Here is a 24,137-nt window from a genome sequence, read left to right on the forward strand (position 1 = left end):
ATTCTGATGGCATATCTATGTCATGATTTTACTGTATTAAATTTTTTGCTATTCTAAGCATGTGATCCGTCCGGATCTTGCAGATTTTCTTGGTTAAATAACGTAATCAATCCTCTTGGTTAAAATACGAGTGGATCATTTACAGTGAGCCCATACAGTGGCATATGACCAACTTTTGTTCTTTTTCCTTAATAAGTTCAGGATGAAATCACAGCATCCTAAGGAAGATACCTGAAGTCTCTTGATGTAAGACCTACCAAATGAATCAGAGATCAAATTTAAAATTTCTTCCCAAACCACTGCAGCAGTTACCCTTTCTGAACATTTCAAAAGAAAAGAAGAAACATCTTAGGTAGATCAGTCTCCACATCCTCTCATTACAGAAAGGAATCGGGAGAGTTTCCTCCAAAACTACAGCTTGGATTTCTAGATTATTCGACAAATTTCGGCAAGCTCTGTAACAGCCTCATCAGTAACTAATCTGAAAGCATCAATGGTGAGACCAGAAATGGTAATTTAACTCGTAAAAAGCTATTTTCCTCCGTGTCCTCAAATTAAACTTAGAGAATATTTTCCTTTCAGACCCTTTAGCCACCTGAGAAACAAGCAGAAACCAGGTTCTCTCTCTCCTGCTCCAAATCACAAATCTTACCCCTCCATAACTTCCTCAATCATAATAGAAAAAAGTATCAGAATTTGGGATGATGAGCCTTTTCTTCATCCGCCTGAAGACTTCTCTTCATCTCCATAAAATCTTCAATAAAATCTTCAACCTTTGCACATTTTTTAATAATAAAATAGAGATAATAACATTATTATAAATATAAAGAAGAAAAAATTGAGGATAACCAAAGTTGATCTGACTTAAGTTCAATCGCCATTTTAGCAATTTTAAAACTAGTTTTGTGGCTCCGTGATGTATGTCAAGAGGTTGGCCAATACAACTTAAAAAACTAGTCGTTTAAGTGCGGAAAACCAACCTACTCAAGAGAAGTGGACCGGAACCACATCTGACACCCACCCCGCCCCTTACTGCTCCCCGTGGGATTCGAAGGCGGGACGTGGCGTACCTAACTCTGATACCATGTCAAGAGGTTGGCCAATACAAGCTAAAAGACTAGTCATTTAAGTGCGAAAAGCCAACCTAATCAAGAGAAGTGAACCGGAACCACCTCTGATAATGTACAACTAACTTTTTTTTTTTACTTCAAACTTAAAAAATTATTCCAAACCTAAAACTAATCAGGACAATACAAAGATAGATTTCTTACGGTATAATTTTTTTAGGCTTTGTTTAGAACACATAAAGTGGATAGAAAGTGAAAAGAAAAAAAAATTATTTTCTCTTGTTTGGATACCTATGAAAATTGAGAGAGAAAACGGATGAGAAATATATTTTCTCTTGTTTAAATACACATGGAAAATAAAAAATAAAAAAATTAATAAATTTTAAATTTTGTTGATTAAAATTCTTTCAAGTTTTTATTTCTTTTCTTTTCTTCCTAAATTCAATTATTTTGAGAGAGAAAATTTATTAACTTGATTTTCCTCCTCTCAATAAGTCTCTACTACCAAATAACAGAAAATACATTTCTCTCATTTTTTCTTTTCTTTTATGTGGATTCCAAATATGCCCTTAGTGAAAATATTAATACAAATTTCCAATATTATTTAACAATTGACCTTAAATATCATCTACTGATAATAAATAATGATGGACTCATTTGGTTCCCACCAAAGAGAAGTGGGGGATTGCTTTGAGGAAATAATGAATGCCTACGAATTCTTTTGAAAATTTTGCCACAACAATGAAAGTGTTTCCATCTGGCTTTGGGTTTTTGTTCTTGGGGAATTTCCTACTGATAACTTAAAAGAAGCAACACATATACACTGTCAGTGCATCCCACTCAAAGCCATGTATCTAAAATACAAGTTGTCAAATGGAAACACATGTGAATCACTGATTTACATCCTCTAAATAGCTAATACAACAACCAACACCAAACGATCTATCAATTGCCATCGAATCACCCTCACATGTATCCGAACTCCAGCTGCTCCCATCTGAAGGGAGGGAACACAAACAGAACTTCCGGCGGACCCTTGAACAGCAGCCCTACACAAACACAGACGGCAGCGATGGCAACGAGAGAGAGCACCGCGGTCCTATATGCCAAGGATCGCGGCATGTTTCCATTGCGAATCTGCTGTTGACTGCATAGCTTGCAGTATGGCTGAATTGCTGTGACCTCGCCCTTCACAAGCTCAAAGCTGGTCAGTTTACTGAAGTTATTCCTGTCAGGTTGCTTCTCCGATTGTGAGCTGCCGGATATGTCAAGAACTACATGTCCTGATTCGGTTTTCTTGTTAGTCTTACGTTGGACGAGATGGATGTAAGAATAGTAGCCTCTCAGGCGTGCGTAATCTTGCGGACCAAAACCTGAGTTATCACAAGCAGTTTTCCATGCTTGGATTCCCACCTAAATCACAGACACAATCAGCATGTTGCAGCGATGAGCAAAAGAGAAAGAGTTCCAGTATCCCCTGATTTGGAAAAATAAAAAGATGAAACACTTCCAAAGAAGACATGCTCTATGAAATGTTCCTACATGGTTATGCTTTTCTTTGGTTTCTCATTATACAAGGCGACTTGAAAGTGCCTCCTCCTGATATAAAATTACCAGATATTAGCATGCAAATCTACCCATTTAAATTCCAGGGAAAAAGAAAGCCACACATGTCACTTCCCAAGCTCAAACTGAAACCAGTATTTTTTCTTTTCCTTTTCTTTTTCTTTTTGAAAGAATGATGAGATGATTTTGTTAAAAGCAACAATATGAATCACACCTGCATTGCATATGCACTTTCACATATTTGCTCAATGAAATAAACAATTTCTAAACATGAATATGCCTAATTCTAGGTCAAAACTTTGACCGAATTTATAAATTTTAATAGCTAAAAAGGCAGGCAATCTACAATGCAACCTTCAGAATATTGCAGCAACACATGTTTCCCAGTATCAATTCCATCAGAAAAGGAGGATTACACACAGATCAGGATATACCTGTCCAGGATCATCAGTTAATGCATCCAGTACCATCTCAGCATCGTCTCTGCTGGCTGCAATGTGAAGAGGAGTCACACCTGCAGGGCCTTGCATGTCAGGCCTAAACAAATAGCAGACAGAACCCTTCCCAGCCCGTTGGCTGTGGTGGTTTCCTCTTTCATCCATTGTCTTATCTGGCACATAGCTCAGTAGAAACTCCACCATGGACCTAGAGTTTCTCCTGACAGCTCTGTGGAGAAGGCCCAGATCAGACAAAGTGAGTTCCAGAGAAGAGTGCTCGCTCACATCAACAGTCCCTTCAGTCAGAACATCAAGAAGTTTCTTTACCACAGCACACCAGTCGCGGTCCATGGAGAACTCCATGAGCCACTTGAACCGTTGTAGAGGAAAGGCTTTAGCATGATTATCTACTTGACCCTCTCTAGAATTCATCAAGTGACTCCGCCTAAGAAGCCAACCCATTTCATGCACAAATTCAAGGGCTTGGTTCTTCTTGTGCATTATGTCATTCCTAATCTCAACATCTATCTCTGAATCGTTCAACTCAATCTCACCCTCCAGCAGACGGATTTCTGAGCAAATATCTTCTTCAGCAACTATGAATGGAAAGAAACCACAACTGAGACCATGGTCTTCAACCTGGGGACCCAACCCAAATGCAACAAGATTTAGAGAGAGAGAGAGAGAGAGAGAGAGAGAGAGAGAGAGGGAGGGAGGGAGAGACTTTAAGGTTAGGAAGAGGGAAGGGGCGTAGCACCACCTCAACAAATCCTCGGCCAACTACACCAGGCATAGAACAAGAGAAGCTGAGGCACTGAGATTCATCATGTTCTCCCGAGGCATTGACAACTAGTGAGGTTTCCTGAGCTAGATATTTTCCTTCAAATGCACAAAGAAACCTGAAACCACGTATTAGGCTCAAAAGTATGTCCTGGATTACAAACCTAAAAGAGTGAAGGGTGACCATATTCATAAACTACCTTGTGGTGGACCTAGAAAGATTGCTGCCTTTGACCATGAAGTCAGCTCCGCTAGAAACAGAAATGGCAATTGGAGTGATACTCAAGATCCTGCAATGATCATTACTTTTGAGAAGCAAACATGTGTCAAGGACAACCTGACCTGCACAAGCAAAGTGAGCAATCAGAAAATGATCTCTCTTTTTGCCTCTAGATAACAGCCTCTTTTGACTTCTAAAAGGGTGGATATTCATTAAGAAACCAACGAAAAAAAATCGCCAAATAGAGTACAAGAAAAAGAGAACAGACCATTGTAAATAAATGCAATCTGATGCTGTACCCTGGCATATATCCATCCGGTATGCCAAAAAGCATCACTGGATAGACCCAGCAGCCTATACAAACTGGTGGTGAAGTTGCAATATAACTGTAGAACAAGGGTAACTAGTTTAAAAACGAGCATGCCAAAAAAAGAAGGTCCATATTCCTCACATCAAGATGGGAATATACCTCATCCCATGTGGAATCTGGCAGACGCAGGTAAATGGTTAGTATGATACAACCAGGTCGAATATAGCTCTCAATGTCTGTAGGACTGTGGGATAACCAATCAAGTATCTGGACATTTACAAGCATGGTTGGGAGCCATCAGACAACCAATTAGAGAGAAAAGAAAAAACTTTGACTAAAAGAGCAAATGGTACTCTTGTAAGCTGACAATACCTGAGATCGAAGAACAAGAGGGAAGTCACCAGGATCTTTCCCAAAGAGCTTAAAAACAATCCGATCTGTTCGACTCTGGTAAACAGAAACTCATAGAATAACCAGCATAGACATGGAAAAAAGTACGATGTTCAATATTAACACATGTAATCATGCCACATTTCTTGCAGTTCAATGTGTAAGTTCATCTCTAAATCAAATATGACTTTACCTGGGCATCTCCATTGGAACTAGATAGTGATTGAGCAGATGCAGAATCAGAATTAGCACTTGTCTGAGGTGGACTTGACTGGTGTGCGTCTTGAGGAACCCATGCAGTGCTGTATGCTCCCTTAGTTACATCTATGCAGTCTTGTGAGTCATCGTAGATATGGTTCAAATCAATAACACTTCGCTTCACTGTCTCCCTGTTAGAAGGTTCAGCTTGTTCATGTCCACTATGACTCAATGTCAAAGAACTTGCAGATTTTGGATTGGGCACTGCTTGCAAGATCTGTGAGCCAGATACAGAAGCTACGGTGACTGATGCAGCCCGATCAACCAAGCCCACTTTCAAACCTTGGTTGGTAGTTCCAGAATTCATATTAGAGCTTGGGCAAGCAGGCCGTGAGGGTTCTTGAGCTGCGGTAACAACAGGAAGAGCATTTGAAAGCAAACCTTCAGAAGCTGTACCAGTAAATTTCACAATTTTTTCCGCATCCTGAGCTGCTGGGAGAAGGCCTGATAAGTTTCTTCCATCAAGTGAACCAGCAACACTGGCAAGGTTTCTCAGAAGATGAGACAAAAGATCCTGATCATTCACCTGGTCTGAGCTATTAGCTGCAATTCAAGGAATCGACATTTCACTTAACCAAATCACAAAAGATTTATCAAGAAAAGGGTATTAAATTCTTTCTAAAAATAAGATGATATCAAATTCTCAATAGGAATAGAAAGTAATAAACAAAGAAAACCTCCAGACTTTCAGGAAAAAACAAAAAAATCTCTTCAACCAACACATGTGACTCATTCAATTCACTGATTAGTGTGACTCAATCAATCTTAGGCCTAGCAAGACTCAACTGTATCTCATTATCTCATTAATTTCTTCTTTTCAAGAAGGGCTGACGATTTCTTAATCTCTTTATCTGGGTCCAGGCAACTAGCGAACAACTATAAATTGCACAGAGGAACAGATTATACAATTAGCAGAAAATATTGACAAGTAATGACGGGTATCCATAAGAAGAGAACAACTTTAAGCATAAATATTTCGGTCACATGACAAAGACAAGAATCTTCTATTTATCTGACCACAGCCTAAATGTCAAATACAAATTATCTATCTCCACTGCATCAGTAATAGAGTAGCAAAATTTTTACCTTACATTCATGAGTTATAGCTGGAATTGTACTTCTAAAACACTTAGTGGTTGAATTTTAACTTTTACATTAAGTAACAAAGAAGTACAGTAATAAAGTAACATATTGCAGATATATCTTGAATCATATGCAACAAGAAGTAAAACTTGAACGAGTAGCAGAACCAACAAAAAAGATTTGTCTGTGTGATAAGAAAGAAAAGGGTAATTACAATGCAAGCTTGATAGAATTCTCAATAAACTTATCAACAGGTAGCTGCTAGCCCGCTCATCACTCAAGGCACCCCCTCCAATAAGAGCATCAGGATGTGTTTTTCTTCTTCGTCTATTATGGCCTGCCAAACGTCTACGACAGCTTCTCTTCCCTTCATCAAACTCTTGAAGAAGATGAAATCTACCGACACATTAAAAATTTAAAAATCACTATCTTCTCCAACAAGAGGATATTTAAATAAAAGCATAAAAAATTTATAATGCAAAATACCTGAAAAACATTATCGTTTCTCAGATTAACTAGACAACTAAAACATTGTCAAGCTAACAAGGTGAGTCAATTACTTGCTGCTTACTAACAACAGACAAACGAAATACCAAAAACTGTATAGTCCTCAAACCACTCATACATCCGCAATGTTGTAAAATAAGATAAACCAAACAACTTGCTGGTCGCAAAAACAAAGTTATAAGGAAAAGTTAACATTGAAGATTTACCAAATAAGCACGAGTTGATGTTAGATATACAGGTCAACTTTTAGGTTTTAGGTTACTCAACTAGGAAAAAGCAAAACTAAAAAGTAAAAATAACACAAAACCAATTAATCACCTGCTACATTGTTGGCAAAATCTCTGCACAACATTCCCAACAATAGCATTACTAGCCTTGGCATGCATTTCACACACCTTATGTCGTCTATGGTAGTCCTTGGCGTTGCTCAAATCAGTGGAACAGTTTTCCACCTGACAATTTGAACGGCTAGAATGTGAACCCTGTAATTTCGTCTTCTTCCCATTCCTTGCATCCCAATTGCCATGGTCAGTTCCTGCCACACAGTAAACTTGTCCTCCGAGCTTCAAAGAGAGAGATCCTGCTTCATCGTTTGACTCGTCTTCTTCAGCTATAGCTGCCCTCCTTCGCTTATCCAATCCAACTTTTCCTTTTTTCGAGTTATTCTCATCGGAGCAAGAAGATGAGCTGTTGGATGAACCCCCAGCAGCTGCCGGTGCCGTGGGAAACAACTCTTTCCCTTGACAATCGGAAGGAACTGCATTTAAAGGGCTGGCAACAAAAAGATCACCATCCCACTTCCAGTCATTCAAGTCCCACTCTAGACTCCTTTTCGGAGCCGTGGGGCCGTAAAAATGCCGGTTCTCACTACTAACCCTTGCTTCCATTGATAGAAAAAGCCAAAAGTATCTTCGATTATAACCACTTCAAAACCCAACAAATTCAACAGAGCAAGACTGCTGAATCTACAACTCTGAACCTTCCGAAATAATTACGAAAAAAGATAACCGCTACTTCCAACTAATCAGCCTCGCTACGGCCCCAGAAATCCAGAAAATGTACGCCGACGCATCCATGGATCCAAATAACAGCGACCCACATACCGAAAAACCCTAATTGCCTCAATTTCCAAGGGGAATCCAGTATTCCACCCACGTGTCCTTATGTTCCACGACAATTTCAACAACAAGCACAACGGTAGAAAAGCTCCAACCACTCCAAAGGACCGATAAGATCCCAGCAGGAAACTGCACAATACATAGAATTCGAGGAGGATAAACTTATCAGGAAGCGGCGAAGCGGCTGGGGGATTGGATCGAGGTCCTGTCAAACTTTAAAAACAGAAACACACGGAAATTTGCGAAGAGCAAAGCGCAGCAAAGAAGAGCGGCCCTGCTACGAGAAGATTTAGGAATTTTTTACAAGGCGACTGGAGCAAATAGGCATTAACAGACGGATTGAGTTTCAGGTCGATATAAATGCTGAATTGTCATGGAAAAGACACTTTATTTATTTACGATGGTCTGCCTCTGCAAAAGATGGAATCCCAGACGCTACGGTTGTCTGTGCTCACTTAGTCAGTGCTCTCTCTCTCTCCTCCGGTTAACAATGAAAGATGCCCTCTTCTTTTCCCATTTGACTGAACCCTCTGCTGCCACTGATCACTTTTTTAACTTTTAACTGCACTGTCTTAACCAGACGTAACCTACTGTTAAACGCTTAATATACTGGTGGAGCGCGTAATTTCCTCGCTTCTGATCTGGCGCCTCCTTCGAATGATTAAAGACGATCACAAAACAAACAAACAAATACGCAAGTCGCAATCCAGACACCATACCGCACTCCGCAGATGACTACAATGACCGGCGGCGACAAACAGTAACCAATCGCATCACTGGGCACTTCACCTCAGCCGAAACGCGCTCTGGTTTTCCAAATTCGAACTGAATGATCCAAAATTGCTGTAGCTTCGGTTAACTGATCACCGTAAACGAATCCGTAACGGAAAGTAGAATCGATACGTAAACTATTTTCTCTAATTCTTACACGTATTTACGGTATCAGGCCAACACCAACCGTCACTTTGACTAAAGTATTTTATGATATATTCTTGAACAAACTTAAACTTCCTTGTAGTCTACTATATTACCTCTATTAGGGTACTAGTTTTGGGTAGGCATACAACCGATATGTATGGTGTATCGGCCGATATATATATCAGATTTTGGCTAATCTGATACATCTCATACATATAATATAAGGGTGATATCTCCTATATATATGTATCAAAAAATGCCATACGCCCATCACTATGTAACCATCATTACTTAATGCATAATATTCGATATATCTCGGATTTTGAATGTGTTAACACGTGTTGTATAATGCATTTTGTAAATCTTAACAAATATTAAGAGAATACATATATATATATATATATATTGGAAATTTGATATGTCAATCATTACTTAATGTATAATATTTGATATCTTAACATATGAAATTCGAATCTCATGAGAGGCAATCAAGAATGGGTCGGGTAGGTGTTAGAGTGGTTCTGTCCACTCTTGTAGGCGGTAGCTTTCCGTATTTAACAGATCGGTCTCTTGAGCGTATTGGCTAACCGTTGTCAGAATGCCCCACTAAAAGCGAAAAAAAAAAGACTATTTATTTTTTTATGTACTTAATATTAAATATTTCATTATTATTTCGATTCGATCATGTACTTAATATGTGATTTTTAAAAAAAATAAATAAATAAAATGATTAAGAGATGAGAGAAAAAACAAAATCTTCGTTACCATCATAGTGGTCCTTCCTCCCATAGTTAGATTTAGGGACCACCACACACTCCTATTGTAGTCACTTATAAATATTTATTGAGACAGAAAAAAGTATTCATGTGAATAAATCTCATTCATCTCGGGAATATATAGAGGTACGCACTTTTACTATTTTTGGAGATCTCCGGGCTTACAAAAGTGCGACATTCGTCCTGCTATTTGCTTGAAGTTGCTCGTTTGTTAGAACACTATCTAATACATATTATGTATTGGCTCATATACTAATTAAATATTAGATTTTTTACTAATATTATAAAAATTAACCAGATTATTAATATAAAAATAATTGTACGAATACCATGAATAATGTTTGCATGATAAATTTCACAAAAATTAATATAAAAACTATATAATTATTAAAATTAAATTAAAAAATAATAATTAATTGATTTTTTATGAACTTTGTTCCAACGAGTCTGCGCCGGTCAAGAAGAAGAACGAGATGAGAGGGACAAAGAGACACGACCTAGCAACGGTGCGCCCATCGCACATGTTAGCATGGGGTGCACGTAACTCATGGTCCCCCGATCTACGGTTAAAGTGGAGACGTCATAATTGTACTGTTGGAAGAGAAAAAAGATGGAAGTGTACAGAGAGGTGGAACACCAAAGTGGGTGGACCCTCGTGTAATTATTGTGTGCAACTTGAAGTCTTATCTGTGCCATCATAGGTCGTGGGTGGATGAATGGTCCAAATGAGGCCACCCGAGCCACTAGTGGTGGAACCATTTGGATGATTGAGTTTGATCTAACTTTTGTTATGCCACGCCATAGACTTAAACTTAGAAGTTATAATGAAGAGATGAAGTGATCATAGTCAATGATCTCTGTCTTACCTCATCATAAGAAAAGATTTTGCTACTCTTAGTCAAATTTGTGTTCTCTAGTGTTGTTTCGTCTTATTAACATGTGACATTTATCGATGAAATTACGTATTTGGGTTAATATTTTTTGTTATTTATGTTCCTCTATGTTATTTGATACATGACATTTTGCGACTGGGTTTTAACTGGATCTAGCTTCTCTAGTATGTATGAGGAAATAAGTCGAATCTAATTGACCAACCGACTCGCATAGGGTTTATCTTGCTCAAATGGCCCTTACATAGAAAAATACAATCTATGGGAAACTAGGAAGATAATCCAACCATCAAAATCTTACATCTTATCTCTATTGAAAATATATAAAATGAAAACAAAATAAAAAAATAAAAAATTGATTACCAACATGAAGAAAAATATGAAAATATAAGAAATTAATTTGAGAATAAGAAATCGAGGAGATTCAAATAGAGCGATAATGGAAAAGTATTTAAATATTAGTAATAGTGCGAATAATATACTTCAATTCTAGGTAAAAATGTAATTAATCGGAGGTCATCAAACTTCACATCATTTGTAGTGATTTGAAACCAAAAACTACTAAAACTGGTCCAAAGTCCACAAGACATTTCACCATGTTTATTCAACTGGTAGTTAAAATTAAAATAATAAAAACTCGTAACTGATAGTGGCTAGCCAATACACTTAACAAATCGATCTGTTAGGTGCGGAAAACACCCGCTTACAAGAGTGGACGGAACCACTTGGACACCCACCCCGCCCATTAATCAGAGTTCATTCAAGGGAACGATTTGTTGAAAATGGTCCGTGTTTATATTAATTATTTTTTGTTAAATTAGCATAAATAGACTGATTTTCTTGCCTTTGTGCCACCATAGAAAATAACAGAAAAAATAGTCATAATATTTATATTTACATAAAAAATATTATTTATAAATAATAAAATAAAATTAAAAATAAGAGAGATTAAGAATTAATTTAGTGCTTTTAGGTTTATTTTTCTAATAGAGCAATATTTTTTTATTTTAATCGTTTTAATATTTCTTAAACGCAAGAAGAATCGTAATAAAAAAAGAGAAAATATTTTCATCTAAATGTCACAATTATCTGATCTTTCCACATGAAACAAATACACGTTAATTCTATATTTTATTTATGGAAGCTTGGTTAATTGGGAAGGGAAGGGGGCGCAATGGTTGCGCCAGGCGGGCCAGGATTTACTTTTAAAATTTTAAATCCTCGTGAGAATTGGGATTGAAATTCGACAGGCCTGATAGCGGCTCTCCCCTGGCGTCTCGTTGAAACCGGAAACGCGGATTCAAAGTTGAATCCTTTTGGCTCTCTGCAACTGCTTCAGTTGTTTATTAAAAATCCTTGCTTCTTTGTTCGATTCAGTTCCATAGAGATAACGAAACAACGGAGGAGAGTCGGAGAAGGGGAGAAGGGAAATGTGTGGGATATTCGCGTACTTGAATTACAATGTGCAGAGGGAGAGACGGTACATTCTGGAGGTTTTGTTCAATGGGTTGCGCAGGCTGGAGTATAGAGGGTACGATTCTGCTGGGATTTCTATAGATTCCCAAGTCGCTGATCAGAGCGAGGGTTCTCGCACGCTTATGGTTTTCCGCCAGAAAGGGAAGATCGAGTCGCTTGTCAAGGCTGTTTATGAAGGTTTGATGTCCTTGCTATGAGCGACTTTGAATATTTTTATATTTTGCATGGTTAATTCGATGCGTGTTTGGTGGAGACTTTTGGTTGATCTCTGATCTATGTTCCGGATCATTCCACTACAGCCGTTTTAAGTCATCTTTTTATTTGTTCTATACTTATTTTCTTGGTAGCGGAATTAGTTTGTTAGGATTAATTGTCTTTTTTAGTTTTGTTCGCTTGGGTTTTTAATTTAATGGCTTTTGATTTTTTGGTTCTGCTGTTGTGAGTTTTGGAGGACCAATGGAACTTTTGTTTTTCTAATATTTGAGATTTTATTTTTCTGGGGATTTCATACTTCTGTTTTTGTTTATGGTTCCCTGTGTTTCTTGTTTTACTTCCTCCTCTCTGACCGGAGGAAACAATAGAGATGAAACAAGTTCCAAACTAAAATATTTTCTATTAAATTCTTCTTTCGGCATTTTGTAAGTGTCTTCTTTTTCTACTTGATATGAAAGATCTTGTGTGGAAACCATCAATTTTTGGTTTTCATTTCTGATCTGGTTAATTTGGGCTAATTTTTTTTATCTATTTTACTTCTCGTAATGTTTGTAATATCTAACGAGCTTCCACGTGGACAGAAGCGGATTTAGTTGATTTGAATTTGGAGGAGTCTTTCTCCGTCCATGCCGGGATTGCCCATACTCGATGGGCTACTCATGGAGTGCCTTCTCCCAGGAACAGTCATCCGCAATCATCTGGTCCAGGGAACGATTTTTTGGTTGTTCACAATGGCATTGTCACCAATTATGAGGTTTGTTTTTTGATCTTCTGGAACATTTAACCTAAACAAAATCATTGTGTGTTTTCTTTGAGTGGTACAGGGATTCAGGTTTAACCTGATTTCACCCTCGCAACTCATTTTTTGCATATGTGCTTCATGTTTGACTTCACTTTGTGAGGACATGACTCTTGCTCCCTGGAGTTGAGTTCTATGGTTGGTACATGCCACATGATGGTTTGGACTAACTGCCGTTTCATTTCTTTAACTATCACCAGGTATTGAAGGAGACATTATTACGGCATGGATTCACCTTTGAGTCTGATACAGACACAGAAGTGATTCCAAAGCTGGCAAAATTTGTCTTTGACAAGGCAAATGATGGAGAAGGTAACAACTGTTCTCTAATTAATAGTCTTCTTGAGTTCTATTTAACAATAAAGTGAAATACTGCTGAACCATTGCAAAGCTGACAAGTTTTTTCTCAATGAAAGAGCTACAATCATATTTGCAGTTGATAGCTAATTTGTAATTCATTTCCTCACTTATGTTTCATCTGAAGTATTCATATTTCAGGCAGTCAGACTGTGACTTTCAGTCAAGTTGTCTTAGAAGTTATGAGGCATCTTGAAGGGGCGTATGCACTCATATTCAAAAGTCCGCATTATCCGAATGAGTTGGTTGCATGCAGACGTGGAAGTCCACTGCTTCTGGGTGTTAAAGTAAGTTTGAACTCCCTTTTTCTGTTCTATCCCTAGCTCATGATTCTAAGATAACTGTGTGACCATAAAAAACATGCAGCATGTATTTATTGGCTCTGTTATTTTGCTGATACAGCAAGAGTTGACTGATGATTCAACTACTGCAACTTCATTTCATGATGCAAAGTTTCCCTCAAACAATGGCCTTCCCAAAGAACTTTTTTTCTCTAGTGACGCTAATGCATTGATTGAACACACAAAGAAAGTGTTATTGATCGAGGATGATGAAGTTGTACATCTTAAGGTACTTTTTTTATTCTCTTCTTTAATTTAGTTGGTCTTAACCCTCACCAAACTTCTGATCCCTATCTCTGTTGCATTATGTTGGTTGGCAAGGTCTGACTTTGTTCTCCAAGCATGTCTTGCAGTTAATTTATTGATAATCATTGTATCGGTGTTTGATATAGTTGAGTGAAATAAAATGTTCATCTGTTTTTTTTAATGGTTGCCCTTTAGTTTGTAACAAGCAAGTCTTCTCAGGACTGATAAAATGGCAAACCCAAAGGCCAACCGACCAACCTACAAGATGGAAGAAAGAACACACGAAGGAAATTGAAGCACCAAACTTTGAGGGTTTATGTTTTTGTGATGAAAATGGCATTAGAAATTTGTAGTACAGTGACAAAGGCCAAATGTTTATAGAAATGTCATACTGAACTGTATGTCCAATGAATTCAGCTTTTCTTAGTACTTGATCATCATAAAACACCTAATAAGTTAATCTGCTCCTTGAACTTAATCGAAGTATTGAAATTGATTATTATAAGAAGCAAAAACAACAATTACCATTCTCACTTGCAATGACATTGCAGGATGGGGGTGTATCAATTCTCAAGTTGGACCATAACAATGCAAGAAGCCATGGAGGTCTTCCAAGACCTGCTTCAGTACAACGTGCATTATCTGTTCTTGAGATGGAAGTTGAGCAAATAAAGAAAGGTAAATATGAGCATTTCATGCAGAAGGAGATTCATGAACAACCTGAATCTCTGACAACAACAATGAGAGGCAGACTCATATATGGGGGTTCTAGCGAGGTTAAAAGTGTACTTCTGGGTGGGCTTAAGGACCACTTGAAAACAATCAGGAGAAGTAGACGGATTGTATTCATCGGATGTGGAACTAGCTATAATGCAGCACTGGCTGCCAGGCCTTTTATTGAGGAGCTTTCGGGTAAGTACATTAGTGTATGAAGAATTTGGAGGTCAGCTATTTTTTGTTATTTTGCTAACTTTGATTTGGAACTATAGGTGTCCCAGTCACCATGGAAATTGCCAGTGATTTATTGGACAGGCAGGGGCCCATATACAGAGAAGATACAGCTGTTTTTGTGAGCCAGTCTGGTGAAACTGCAGATACTCTACTTGCTCTACAATATGCCATGGAAAATGGGGCCCTATGTGTTGGCATAACAAATACAGTTGGTAGTGCTACTGCAAGAAATACGCACTGTGGGGTTCATATAAATGCTGGGTGCGAGATAGGTGTGGCAAGTACAAAGGTAATATTTGGTATTTAGATACTCAAGTGGTTTAATATTTGTTTTTGCATGATAAGACTTCAGCATATTTCAGCTTTTCTTGCTCTTTAAACCAAATAACTTAGTGTTTTATTTTTCCTGGCCAAAAGGTTGGGGGGAAGTGGGGGGCAATCTTTTGCCGCACAGAAGTTTGCCCATGCAGCACATTAACTAATTGAATAGATGTTTTGTTGAGCTAGGTTAATAATTTGGTGTTCTATTCATTTTCCCAGGCCTATACAAGTCAGATAGTGGTGATGACCATGATGGCATTGGCTGTGGGTGCTGATACCATATCCAGCCAAGCAAGGAGAGAGGCAGTCATAGATGGTCTCTTTGACTTGCCAAGTATGTTTAAGATATTTGGACACATCTGTTCACATATTGGTAGTTCTTGTAACTAGAAAGATTCTTAGCAAAAATTGCTGATATGTTTGTCCTGATTCTTTTGGCAGACAAGGTCAGGGAAGTACTGAAACTTGATGAGGAAATGAAAGATCTTGCCAAACTGCTGGTGGAGGAAGAGTCTCTTCTCATGTTTGGCAGAGGATACAACTATGCAACAGCTCTTGAGGGTGCTCTTAAAGTGAAGGAAGTGGCACTAATGCATAGTGAAGGGATACTTGCAGGAGAAATGAAACATGGGCCACTGGCATTAGTTGATGAGACTCTTCCTATAATTGTCATTGCAACTCACGATGCTTGCTTCAGGTTTATTTTCTTGATGTTCTTTGTTACTGTTCTGCTGTGAGTGATGATAGTTATTGATGATGTCTTTGTCCTGTGTTCACAGCAAGCAACAGTCGGTGATACAGCAGCTTCATGCACGAAAAGGTCGATTGATAGTTATGTGTACTAAAGGTTATGCACCTTTAGTATGCCCTGGTGGGTCCTGCCGAGTAATTGAAGTTCCTGAGGTGGAGGATTGTCTTCAGCCTGTTGTAAATATTGTACCATTGCAGGTATTTTACTTTCAATTTCCAGTTATGAATCTGTTGTTTTACTTTGTATTTTTTGGAGTACTCTTTGTTTATCCTTTTTGTTCATTTGCTATCCTTGTCACAGTTGTTGGCATATCATCTCACAGTTTTACGAGGATATAATGTCGACCAGCCTCGGAACCTTGCCAAGAGTGTCACAACTCAGTGACCTAGGTGCTGAGAATTTCTTGCATATTTCCTCCCCTTCTGTTGACTTCTAGATGAGAGGTAGTCTGCTGACATAGTAGCACAGGCAGTTGTTTACTGATCTGAATTGCTGGCAAGTTTGTGTACAAACACTACATAGGGTGAAGAAGGACACTTGGCATTTCTAGGGTATGATTTGTGATCTGTTCTTGGCTGTTAATATGTATTTATTCATTGTTTTATCTATGACTGAGAATCTCACCTAGCTCGTATTCAACTCAGAGTTTCCTGTGTTCTGTTACAGAGGCTTCTTATTTGCGTTTCATTGTGAAAGTTCATGGTCTAACTGGGTTCACCAATGATCAGGATACTCAACAGACTTGAAAAACACAGAAAGGACTGCAGATTTTCAAGCCAAAGGATGTGTTTGTGCTTGTGAGAAACTATATGAAAACAAGAGCACAGGACAATTTTCCCTGGAGGCTCTAACCAAAACTTGCTCTAATCATTTTGATTCTCATCAGCTTACAATGAGCACAAGTAAACCTTAATTTTGATTCTATTTGCAGTTAATCAATCAAAACAAAACATTTTATTTCCTGAAACGTTTTAACGATGGAAAAATAGAAGCTGGTTTGAGTTTGAAACATGGTTCTCATCTGCTTATTGAATGTTTGGTGAACAAGCTAGAAAAAGTTCGATTTTTTTGTATAGTTTACTTCTCCATTTGTGGACAGTTTGGTCTTCTCTGGTTGGTGAACCGACTGAAATACTATAAAAAACTTGTCTTGGTCAGTTAAGTGATTGGGTTAACCCAAAAAACACTTAAACCTGGTTCAGTAAACTGATTTGTCAATGGCGGGCGGGGATGAGTTTCGTTTTTCGGGTATAAGGACAAGTCAGTCGATTGAACGGAACAAAGTCAACCTTACATGTTGGCAATCTTCTATTTTGTAAATATTAAATTGTCATAACTACCCCCGAAGAACATCGAAATGACTCGTTGGAAGGCACTATAAATTCGTCCAAATTCAAAGCACCATAATTTGCACAAAATGGAAATCTAATGACCATTATTCTCGCGCCTGAACTGATTTAGCCCCATTTAGGTGTATTTAGATTTAAAAATATATTTTTTTAAAAAAAAACTCTTTACTATATCATAATAAAAAAATAAAAAAATAAAATAAGATGGATATAAAAAATAGATAAAATAAGCATAGTAAGTTTATGCAAGTGTACCGAGAGTTCGGATCCGGTCCTCTTTGTCGATCACAAACGACTCGTTCATAGATGGGATACCTATATGTATTTTTGTTATTGGTAATTATGTTATTCTAATTATTAACCAATCTACTTTAAAATGGGTCACGAGTCAAAGATATTTAAAATAATGTTTTAATTTTATTATTATTAAAATTTTTTATATATCAATATTAATTCATACATGTTAGAACGGTCGATTAATTAAAAAAATTATTTAAAAAATAATAATTCTTAGTTAATTATTATGCACATGCTAGGGCCCACATTTGATAATTACGTAATTATTAGCAACCACATGGTTACCAATCAATTACATATTATGGTAGGAAATATATCAAATTTCAAACATTTGAATTAAGAAAGCAAGGTTGTCACTTGTCACGCAAATGCCAGATAATTTGCTTCCAAACCAAGCTAGATTAATAAAACTAATCTAACCAAGGACATTTAAGTCTTTTTATGTATATGACAAATCATCCTGGTCATTCCATGTCCGCCGCCGCGTCCAGAAAAGCCGCCACGTGATCCAACTACAGAGTCCAATAAAATCCAGCAGTGGTTAACTCAGCAAAAATCGTAACGAAGGTAAGAAAGAGGAAAAATACTCAAAATTGCGGCAGTTTTCGCTGCGATAAAGCAAGCGAGGTTCCGACAGAGTTTCGTTTTATTATTCGCGGTCGCGGCTGATTTGTCCGGTGGGACTCCTCCTAGGGCTTTTGTTGAAGTTTACAGGTTTAGATCCGTGAGTTTTGAGGTTGTTGATTTTTTCTTCTTCTACGTTTATGTATTGGTTCCATTCTGTACAGTCGTTTGCCCTAGAATTTCGGTCCCGTTCTTTGATGAGATTCCATGAGGAGATCGTTTTGGATCAGTTCAGTTTGTATCTGCAGGTGAGTTGGGTAGAGGTGTTCCGAATTGAGCGATCGAGTGTACTGATCATTTGTCTTGTCTAGTACTGGAATACGGCCTGTTTCTGCTTTTGCATTATTGTTGACATCTTTTAGTTTATAATGTTAAAATGGTGAAAAATTGATTGTTGTTTAATCGGAAGAATTTTTTTCGTTATGGTGCTCGCAATTTTATTTATTTATGGTCAGATGCAGTGTTTATATATTAACTCTCTTGGTTCTCCTCCTGTTCCTAGTTTGTGGTGTGGCTGGTATTTGAACCGTTGAACGTAGTTCTGTTTATTAGTGAGTATAGCTTGTGAGTGGACGAATACGTAAGGATTCTCGGTGATTGCCAACTGTTGTATGCCAAGATGAATCGGTTGTGGCCCTTGTGGGAATAATGTATGGTGCTGATCAAAACAGTGGAGATTGGTTGTTTAGTGTGGTCTCTGTGGTGACAAACTGCTAATTGTTTGTTACTTAAATGGTGTGGTGGACTCTGGTAATGAATTTATTTTTGAGGTAGAAAGTACTACACGATAATGTATTTTACTCGTTGCATTTCTATTTTTGTATTTGGTCTCGCGTAGCTGTATCACAACCTATAGATGATTTTTCCCATGTATAAGAAAGATGAGCTTTCATTTATTTGAATTGAGGCTACAGCAACCAATGATTCTTTTCGCTAAACATTTTTCTGTCATATATGGATTGTGATGTTGCTTGGAGCTTAAGAAAGCAACTGAGCTTCATTTCACTAATGGAGTAATCACTAATTGCAGGTGAAATAATATATTGCCTCCAGAAGAATTTCCTTAAGAGGCAGACAACCATGGGTTGTTTTAGTTGCTGTGTTGAAGATGATTTCCATAAGGCAGCTGAAAGTGGGGGTTCATATATGGCAAACAATTCAGCAGGTAAAATTATTGTGTGGAAATTGATATCTTCAATGGTTAATGTAGTCATCAGAGAAGTCTGAATAATGATAGTTCATGTTTCATCTTGGGAATTGCTCATTGTTATTTGCTACCTCTCATGATAGATGATGAATATAGCTAGTTGTGGCTAATAGAAATCCAATCTCAAAGCAACTGAGACTTGTCCTACTAGATTGTACTTGTGAATTAAGTGTATTTCTAAATGGAATCTCGCATGTGTGAATTGAAGTGTGAATTTAGTCTTGTGTTGGTCGTAAGACTTGTATTTCGAGTCTCTTGTTTGTAGCAAGGAATGAAGATGCGTTTATAAGTCCGTTTGGTTTTTGATGCGTAAAAAAAAAAAAAATGGCTTTTAAAAGACTGTTGGGGCCTTACTATAGTTTGAATGGACTATCTCATACTAAGGAGGTACAGGATTCAATTGGTACATTTTATTGGAAGGCAATGACTTGAGGACCAAATACTAGCCATACTGCTAAGTGGTGGATTAAGAAAATTTTCTGGCTAATAAATATTCTGCAAGATTAATTTTATTTATTTTTAGGGATTGTTGTTCTTTATATCAACCACATAATATCTTTCAAGAAAAATTCAACCCCATTATGTACTTATTTTCTTGGATTACAGAAGAGCCTTGAATGGCAGTCCTTGTTAGTAGGGAATGTAAATTATAGGCTTCTTTTCCGTTTGATATTTTCCCCTTTTATGTTTTCCTTTCTACTTGTGCTTATATTTTCTTGCTTCAACTCTGGCCGATTCTCTAGACTAAGTGGGTATCTATGTGTGCACTGATGCAACTTTTGTCATATTTTTGTTATGTTTTCAGGCAATGCGGGATCTTATCATGCCTCAGATCCTGTGCCCAAGGGTCCTCAGGCAATAAAGGCACAGCCTCCAGCAGTTCCTGCGATTCCAGTTGATGAACTCAAAGAAGTGACAGACAGCTTTGGTCAGAAGGCTTTAATAGGAGAGGGTTCATATGGACGAGTGTATCATGGAGTTCTTAAAAATGGACAAACTGCTGCCATAAAAAAGTTAGATGCTAGTAAACAACCAGACCAAGAATTTCTAGCACAGGTGATAATGTGTATTACTTTGCTGTTAAGTTCTTTGCAGCTTAATTATAACATCATAAATTGTGTTTATTTGGAGCTGATGGAAGAGCTTTGCAGGTTTCCATGGTTTCGAGACTAAAACATGAAAATCTTGTCGAGCTGATCGGATATTGTGTGGATGGGAATCTACGCGTTCTTGCTTATGAGTTTGCTACTATGGGCTCCCTTCATGATATTCTGCATGGTTGGTCTCTACATTACCGATATATGTCATTGTGTGTTATATCAAAGAGCTTAACTAAGTAGAGAATAGTGTTGCTAAATGTTACAACTTCTATTTCTCTATGTTCCCTGCTTTGGCATTTTGCTTATTGCTATCTAATGCCATTATCTTTATCTCTATTATTGACCTTAAAATTATCAGAAATTTTAAATTTTTTTTGAGGAAAAGAAGAAAGATTTATTTGGTAATTTTAGTCTGGACAACTTCAGCTTTTTTATTTGAAGGCAGGTGAGGAAATCACCTAGTTCTTGGAATGATTTGAGAGAAGCGTTGTATGAATTAATGGCTGCACTTTAAATTGTACTAAGCAGAGCTTTGGTTCAATTGTTCTGTGGAATGCATGAATGAAGCAAGTAAAAGATTAGATGATACCTCTGTTATAGTTAAACATAATCTAAGGAGTGGTAACATAGGCTGTGAATGAGTTGCTATGAAGCAAGTAAAAGATTAGATGATACCTCTGTTATAGTTAAACATGATCTAAGGAGTGGTAACATAGGCTGTGAATGAGTTGCTATGAAGCAAGTAAAAGATTAGATGATACCTCTGTTATAGTTAAACATGATCTAAGGAGTGGTAACATAGGCTGTGAATGAGTTGCTATGAAGCAAGTAAAAGATTAGATGATACCTCTGTTATAGTTAAACATGATCTAAGGAGTGGTAACATAGGCTGTGAATGAGTTACTTATGCAAACACCTGAGATTTCAATGTACTAGGCAGATTGGCTAACAAGTGTCATTTATTATATTTTTGTTTGTGTCTCTGGTTGGGAAGTGAAGCGACATGTGATTTGTTGATATAGGTCGAAAAGGAGTGAAAGGAGCACAGCCTGGTCCTGTTCTTTCATGGGCTCAACGAGTAAAAATAGCTGTAGGAGCAGCAAGAGGGCTTGAGTACTTGCATGAGAAGGCGCAGCCTCACATAATCCATCGTGATATTAAATCAAGCAATGTTTTGTTGTTTGATGATGATGTGGCAAAAATAGCTGATTTTGATTTGTCAAATCAAGCGCCAGACAATGCTGCTCGACTGCATTCAACCCGTGTTCTTGGAACCTTTGGTTATCATGCTCCAGAGTAAGCTCTTTTGGGTTTGTTCAATAGCTAATGGTTTTAAAGAACCAAATATGAAAGAAACAGTCAAAATTGAGGAATTTTTTCCTTTACTGTTTGTTTGATATACCTTGTTATCTGGATATTATGTCTCATAGTGTATACCAACTTCTTGGGATCCAAAAAATATATTGCACATTGACCTAGGTGTTGTCTTTCTGTGGGTCAGATATGCGATGACTGGACAGCTAAGTGCAAAAAGTGATGTTTACAGCTTTGGTGTTGTCCTTTTAGAGCTCTTGACTGGCAGGAAGCCGGTTGATCACACATTACCCCGGGGGCAGCAAAGTCTTGTGACTTGGGTAATTAAATTTCTATTTGATATGTTCACTTCTTTCTCAACTTTCTTTGTCTTCATAAATGCATCTTTTTCTTTGCCTATATTGATCTCATCTTCTTTGCCTATATTGTTCTCATGTCTTCATTATATTTCAGGCCACACCAAGACTTAGTGAAGACAAAGTGAGGCAATGTGTTGACACACGGCTTGGAGGAGAATATCCTCCTAAGGCAGTTGCAAAGGTAACTAGTTCAAATTTTATGTCCAATGCTAAATTTGTAAATCTCTGCTGATGTGCCACTGTTTTTAAGTTTTAGCTCTTGGCTTTTAACTCTTACTCCCGCTTGTGCTTCTCATTTATGTTCCAGCCTATTTGTAGAAACCATCACTTTTAATAGCTAACTGTTGGTCTTAAACCCAAAGAAAATGGGAATCGTTGCATCAGTTTGAAAGCAATGTAAAATCTTTGGCTAGAATTTAGACATGTATGCAAATCCGATCTTATGTGAGCATCCTGAGTTCACATGTTTTATGGACTGGTATAGCTAGTTAGAAGCTTTATGGCAGATGGTCTTTGGACCAAACAAGTGGGAGAGTGTTAAATTATGAAGTCTAATTAATGCCTTAAGAGTCAGCACGCGGTTGCATTTGGGGGCCGCCGTTATTCGGGTGATTGATGACCATGATGAGTTGAGAGAGAGAGAGGTTAGAGAAAAACACAGAGTTTAAGTATGTGTGATTTCTCTGGTAAACTTCTTCTTCATCATCATAGTGAATTATTGTTGCAGCGGAAGAACATGACGTAGTCTTACCTATATAAATTTTGTGTGTTCATGTTTGATTATTTCTTCTTCTGCGATAACATTGAATTAGTGTCTAATTCCTAACAGAGAGCAAGGTGGAAGATTGATATGGACCACACAATGTAATACAAGATTTTGAAAATATGGTGATGGTGATGTGAAAATCTTAACCGCTGACGTTCTTTTTCAACTTTCTCTGGCAATGTATGATGAACAGATGGCTGCTGTAGCTGCTTTATGTGTGCAATATGAAGCTGATTTCAGGCCAAACATGAGCATCGTAGTTAAAGCTCTCCAACCTCTTCTGAACACCCGGTCAGGACCTCATGGTGAGGCCTCAAATTTGTGAATTCCCTTCCGTTCTTTGCAAACTGGGGCAATCGGCTTGGTTTGTTTCTGAGTGATTGTAGATTGTATACCATCTTTTGTTTAAAAACAATTATTTGAGAACAAACAATATTCAAGGCAGCAAAAGGATTTCGGCTTGTCACTATGCTGCAGCAACTTTACTTTCACTCATGTTTTAGCAGCGGCAGAAGTATTTTATTTTGGTGCATAGAATTAAAAGTTCTGCATTCAATGCCTGTATTCGATTCTTCGTGTGATTAGCCCAGGATAATCTTTTGTTCCAGTTGTCGAAATCCTAGCTTCATTCAATTTGTTGTTGTGCCAATTATTTTTTAACCTTTCCGTATCAAAATAAGTTAAATATCTGTTGTATACGATTTGACTTGCATACAATTGCATAGAAAGTGACCATGGAAAATGTTAAATGCGGCAGTTATCCACTCGTATGCGTGTTGATCTCCATTAATCTTTCCTCTCTGAAGTGGAAGACAGATGGAATCATCACATCGAGAAGAGACTCCGGTTAGCCTTAGCTATATAAAAAACGGACTACACTGCAATGCACCAGGGCGAGAGATTTCTAAAATCATCTTCAGCTATCTGTAAGAGACGATTTACAACCGTGAAGAGGAAGAAGAAGACAACGAAATGTAAGAGACGATTTACAACCGTGAAGAGGAAGAAAGAAGACAACGAAAGCTTTCACAAACCTGCCAAGGAATTGTAACAGACTATTTTTATTCTAGACTTTGAATTGGTCCAATCTAATCATGCAGTTGTTATGGTCCTGGGTTAAGTACCTATGTCTTCCGCTCCTGACAGGCCGGTTTTTTAAGTAGTATTGGCTAAGTGTTTAACATTTGGTATCAGAGCTAACGCTACGTCGCGGGTTCGATTCCCGTGTGCTGTAAGCGGCGTGTGGAGGTGTGTAGCCCTGGGCGGGGGCGACCTAGCGAAAAGGGCGACCAAAGTGTGTTCCTGCACCATGGGTCATCGCTATAACCGGAATGGGCGACTTGAGT

The 24,137-nt window shown here is 37.8% G+C and overlaps 3 protein-coding genes across 9 annotated transcripts; 2 read left to right on the forward strand and 1 right to left on the reverse strand.

Moving 5' to 3' along the window:
• Positions 1–1,835: 1,835 nt before the first annotated feature.
• Positions 1,836–8,183, reverse strand: LOC137958784 (squamosa promoter-binding-like protein 1). The gene is made up of 10 exons (XM_068805915.1): positions 6,937–8,183; positions 6,326–6,507; positions 4,964–5,571; positions 4,753–4,827; positions 4,540–4,647; positions 4,339–4,456; positions 4,051–4,192; positions 3,831–3,969; positions 3,068–3,709; positions 1,836–2,480 (listed from the first exon to the last, which is right to left on the reverse strand). Exons 1-10 carry the CDS (start codon positions 7,503–7,505, stop codon positions 2,034–2,036), a joined length of 3,030 nt encoding a protein of 1,009 aa, XP_068662016.1. The 5' UTR covers positions 7,506–8,183; the 3' UTR covers positions 1,836–2,033.
• Positions 8,184–11,517: 3,334 nt separating this feature from the next.
• LOC137958949 (glutamine--fructose-6-phosphate aminotransferase [isomerizing] 1-like) lies at positions 11,518–16,779 on the forward strand. 4 transcript variants are annotated; one of them, XR_011114025.1, is made up of 12 exons: positions 11,518–11,973; positions 12,591–12,763; positions 13,009–13,120; positions 13,307–13,452; positions 13,568–13,735; positions 14,304–14,664; positions 14,742–14,992; positions 15,244–15,358; positions 15,466–15,721; positions 15,804–15,972; positions 16,076–16,326; positions 16,504–16,779. XR_011114025.1 is itself a non-coding variant. In XM_068806172.1 (11 exons), the coding sequence occupies exons 1-11, from the start codon at positions 11,751–11,753 to the stop codon at positions 16,157–16,159; spliced, it is 2,058 nt and encodes a 685-aa protein (XP_068662273.1). In that variant the 5' UTR covers positions 11,518–11,750; the 3' UTR covers positions 16,160–16,434. The 4 variants fall into 4 exon arrangements, 1 of the variants encoding a protein (XP_068662273.1); XR_011114026.1 differs by having other exon boundaries at positions 16,442–16,520; XR_011114027.1 differs by lacking the exon at positions 16,504–16,779 and adding an exon at positions 16,420–16,442.
• A 1,203-nt stretch (positions 16,780–17,982) lies between these two features.
• On the forward strand, positions 17,983–23,386 carry LOC137958852 (pto-interacting protein 1-like). Of its 4 annotated transcripts, XM_068806031.1 has the most exons (9): positions 17,983–18,135; positions 18,210–18,293; positions 19,076–19,210; positions 20,058–20,308; positions 20,404–20,530; positions 21,375–21,648; positions 21,854–21,986; positions 22,120–22,206; positions 22,985–23,386. In XM_068806031.1, the coding sequence occupies exons 3-9, from the start codon at positions 19,126–19,128 to the stop codon at positions 23,114–23,116; spliced, it is 1,089 nt and encodes a 362-aa protein (XP_068662132.1). In that variant the 5' UTR covers positions 17,983–18,135; positions 18,210–18,293; positions 19,076–19,125; the 3' UTR covers positions 23,117–23,386. The 4 variants fall into 4 exon arrangements, with proteins under 4 accessions (XP_068662132.1, XP_068662131.1, XP_068662135.1 ...); XM_068806030.1 differs by lacking the exon at positions 18,210–18,293 and having other exon boundaries at positions 17,983–18,157; XM_068806034.1 differs by lacking the exon at positions 18,210–18,293 and having other exon boundaries at positions 17,983–18,145.
• Positions 23,387–24,137: the final 751 nt, after the last annotated feature.

The sequence above is a fragment of the Aristolochia californica genome, unplaced genomic scaffold (genome assembly GCF_029961685.1).
Source record: "Aristolochia californica isolate CCGP_79_NKW_82.1479 unplaced genomic scaffold, dmAriCali1.0.hap1 SCAF_3, whole genome shotgun sequence".
Classification (NCBI taxonomy): domain Eukaryota; kingdom Viridiplantae; phylum Streptophyta; class Magnoliopsida; order Piperales; family Aristolochiaceae; genus Aristolochia; species Aristolochia californica.

Coding starts and splice junctions, on each gene's coding strand:
- LOC137958784 (XM_068805915.1), bottom strand. CDS start 7,505: ATGGAAGCAAGGGTTAGTAGTGAGAACCGGCATTTTTACGGCCCCACG. Junction 5,572..6,325: donor AATTCTATCAAGCTTGCATT/GTAATTACCCTT, acceptor CTTGAATTGCAG/CTAATAGCTCAGACCAGGTG. Junction 4,457..4,539: donor CAGATTCCACATGGGATGAG/GTATATTCCCAT, acceptor CTTGTTCTACAG/TTATATTGCAACTTCACCAC.
- LOC137958949 (XM_068806172.1), top strand. CDS start 11,751: ATGTGTGGGATATTCGCGTACTTGAATTACAATGTGCAGAGGGAGAGA. Junction 13,121..13,306: donor CAAGGCAAATGATGGAGAAG/GTAACAACTGTT, acceptor TTCATATTTCAG/GCAGTCAGACTGTGACTTTC. Junction 14,665..14,741: donor TTTTATTGAGGAGCTTTCGG/GTAAGTACATTA, acceptor TTGGAACTATAG/GTGTCCCAGTCACCATGGAA.
- LOC137958852 (XM_068806030.1), top strand. CDS start 19,126: ATGGGTTGTTTTAGTTGCTGTGTTGAAGATGATTTCCATAAGGCAGCT. Junction 19,211..20,057: donor TATGGCAAACAATTCAGCAG/GTAAAATTATTG, acceptor TTATGTTTTCAG/GCAATGCGGGATCTTATCAT. Junction 21,649..21,853: donor TTTGGTTATCATGCTCCAGA/GTAAGCTCTTTT, acceptor TCTGTGGGTCAG/ATATGCGATGACTGGACAGC.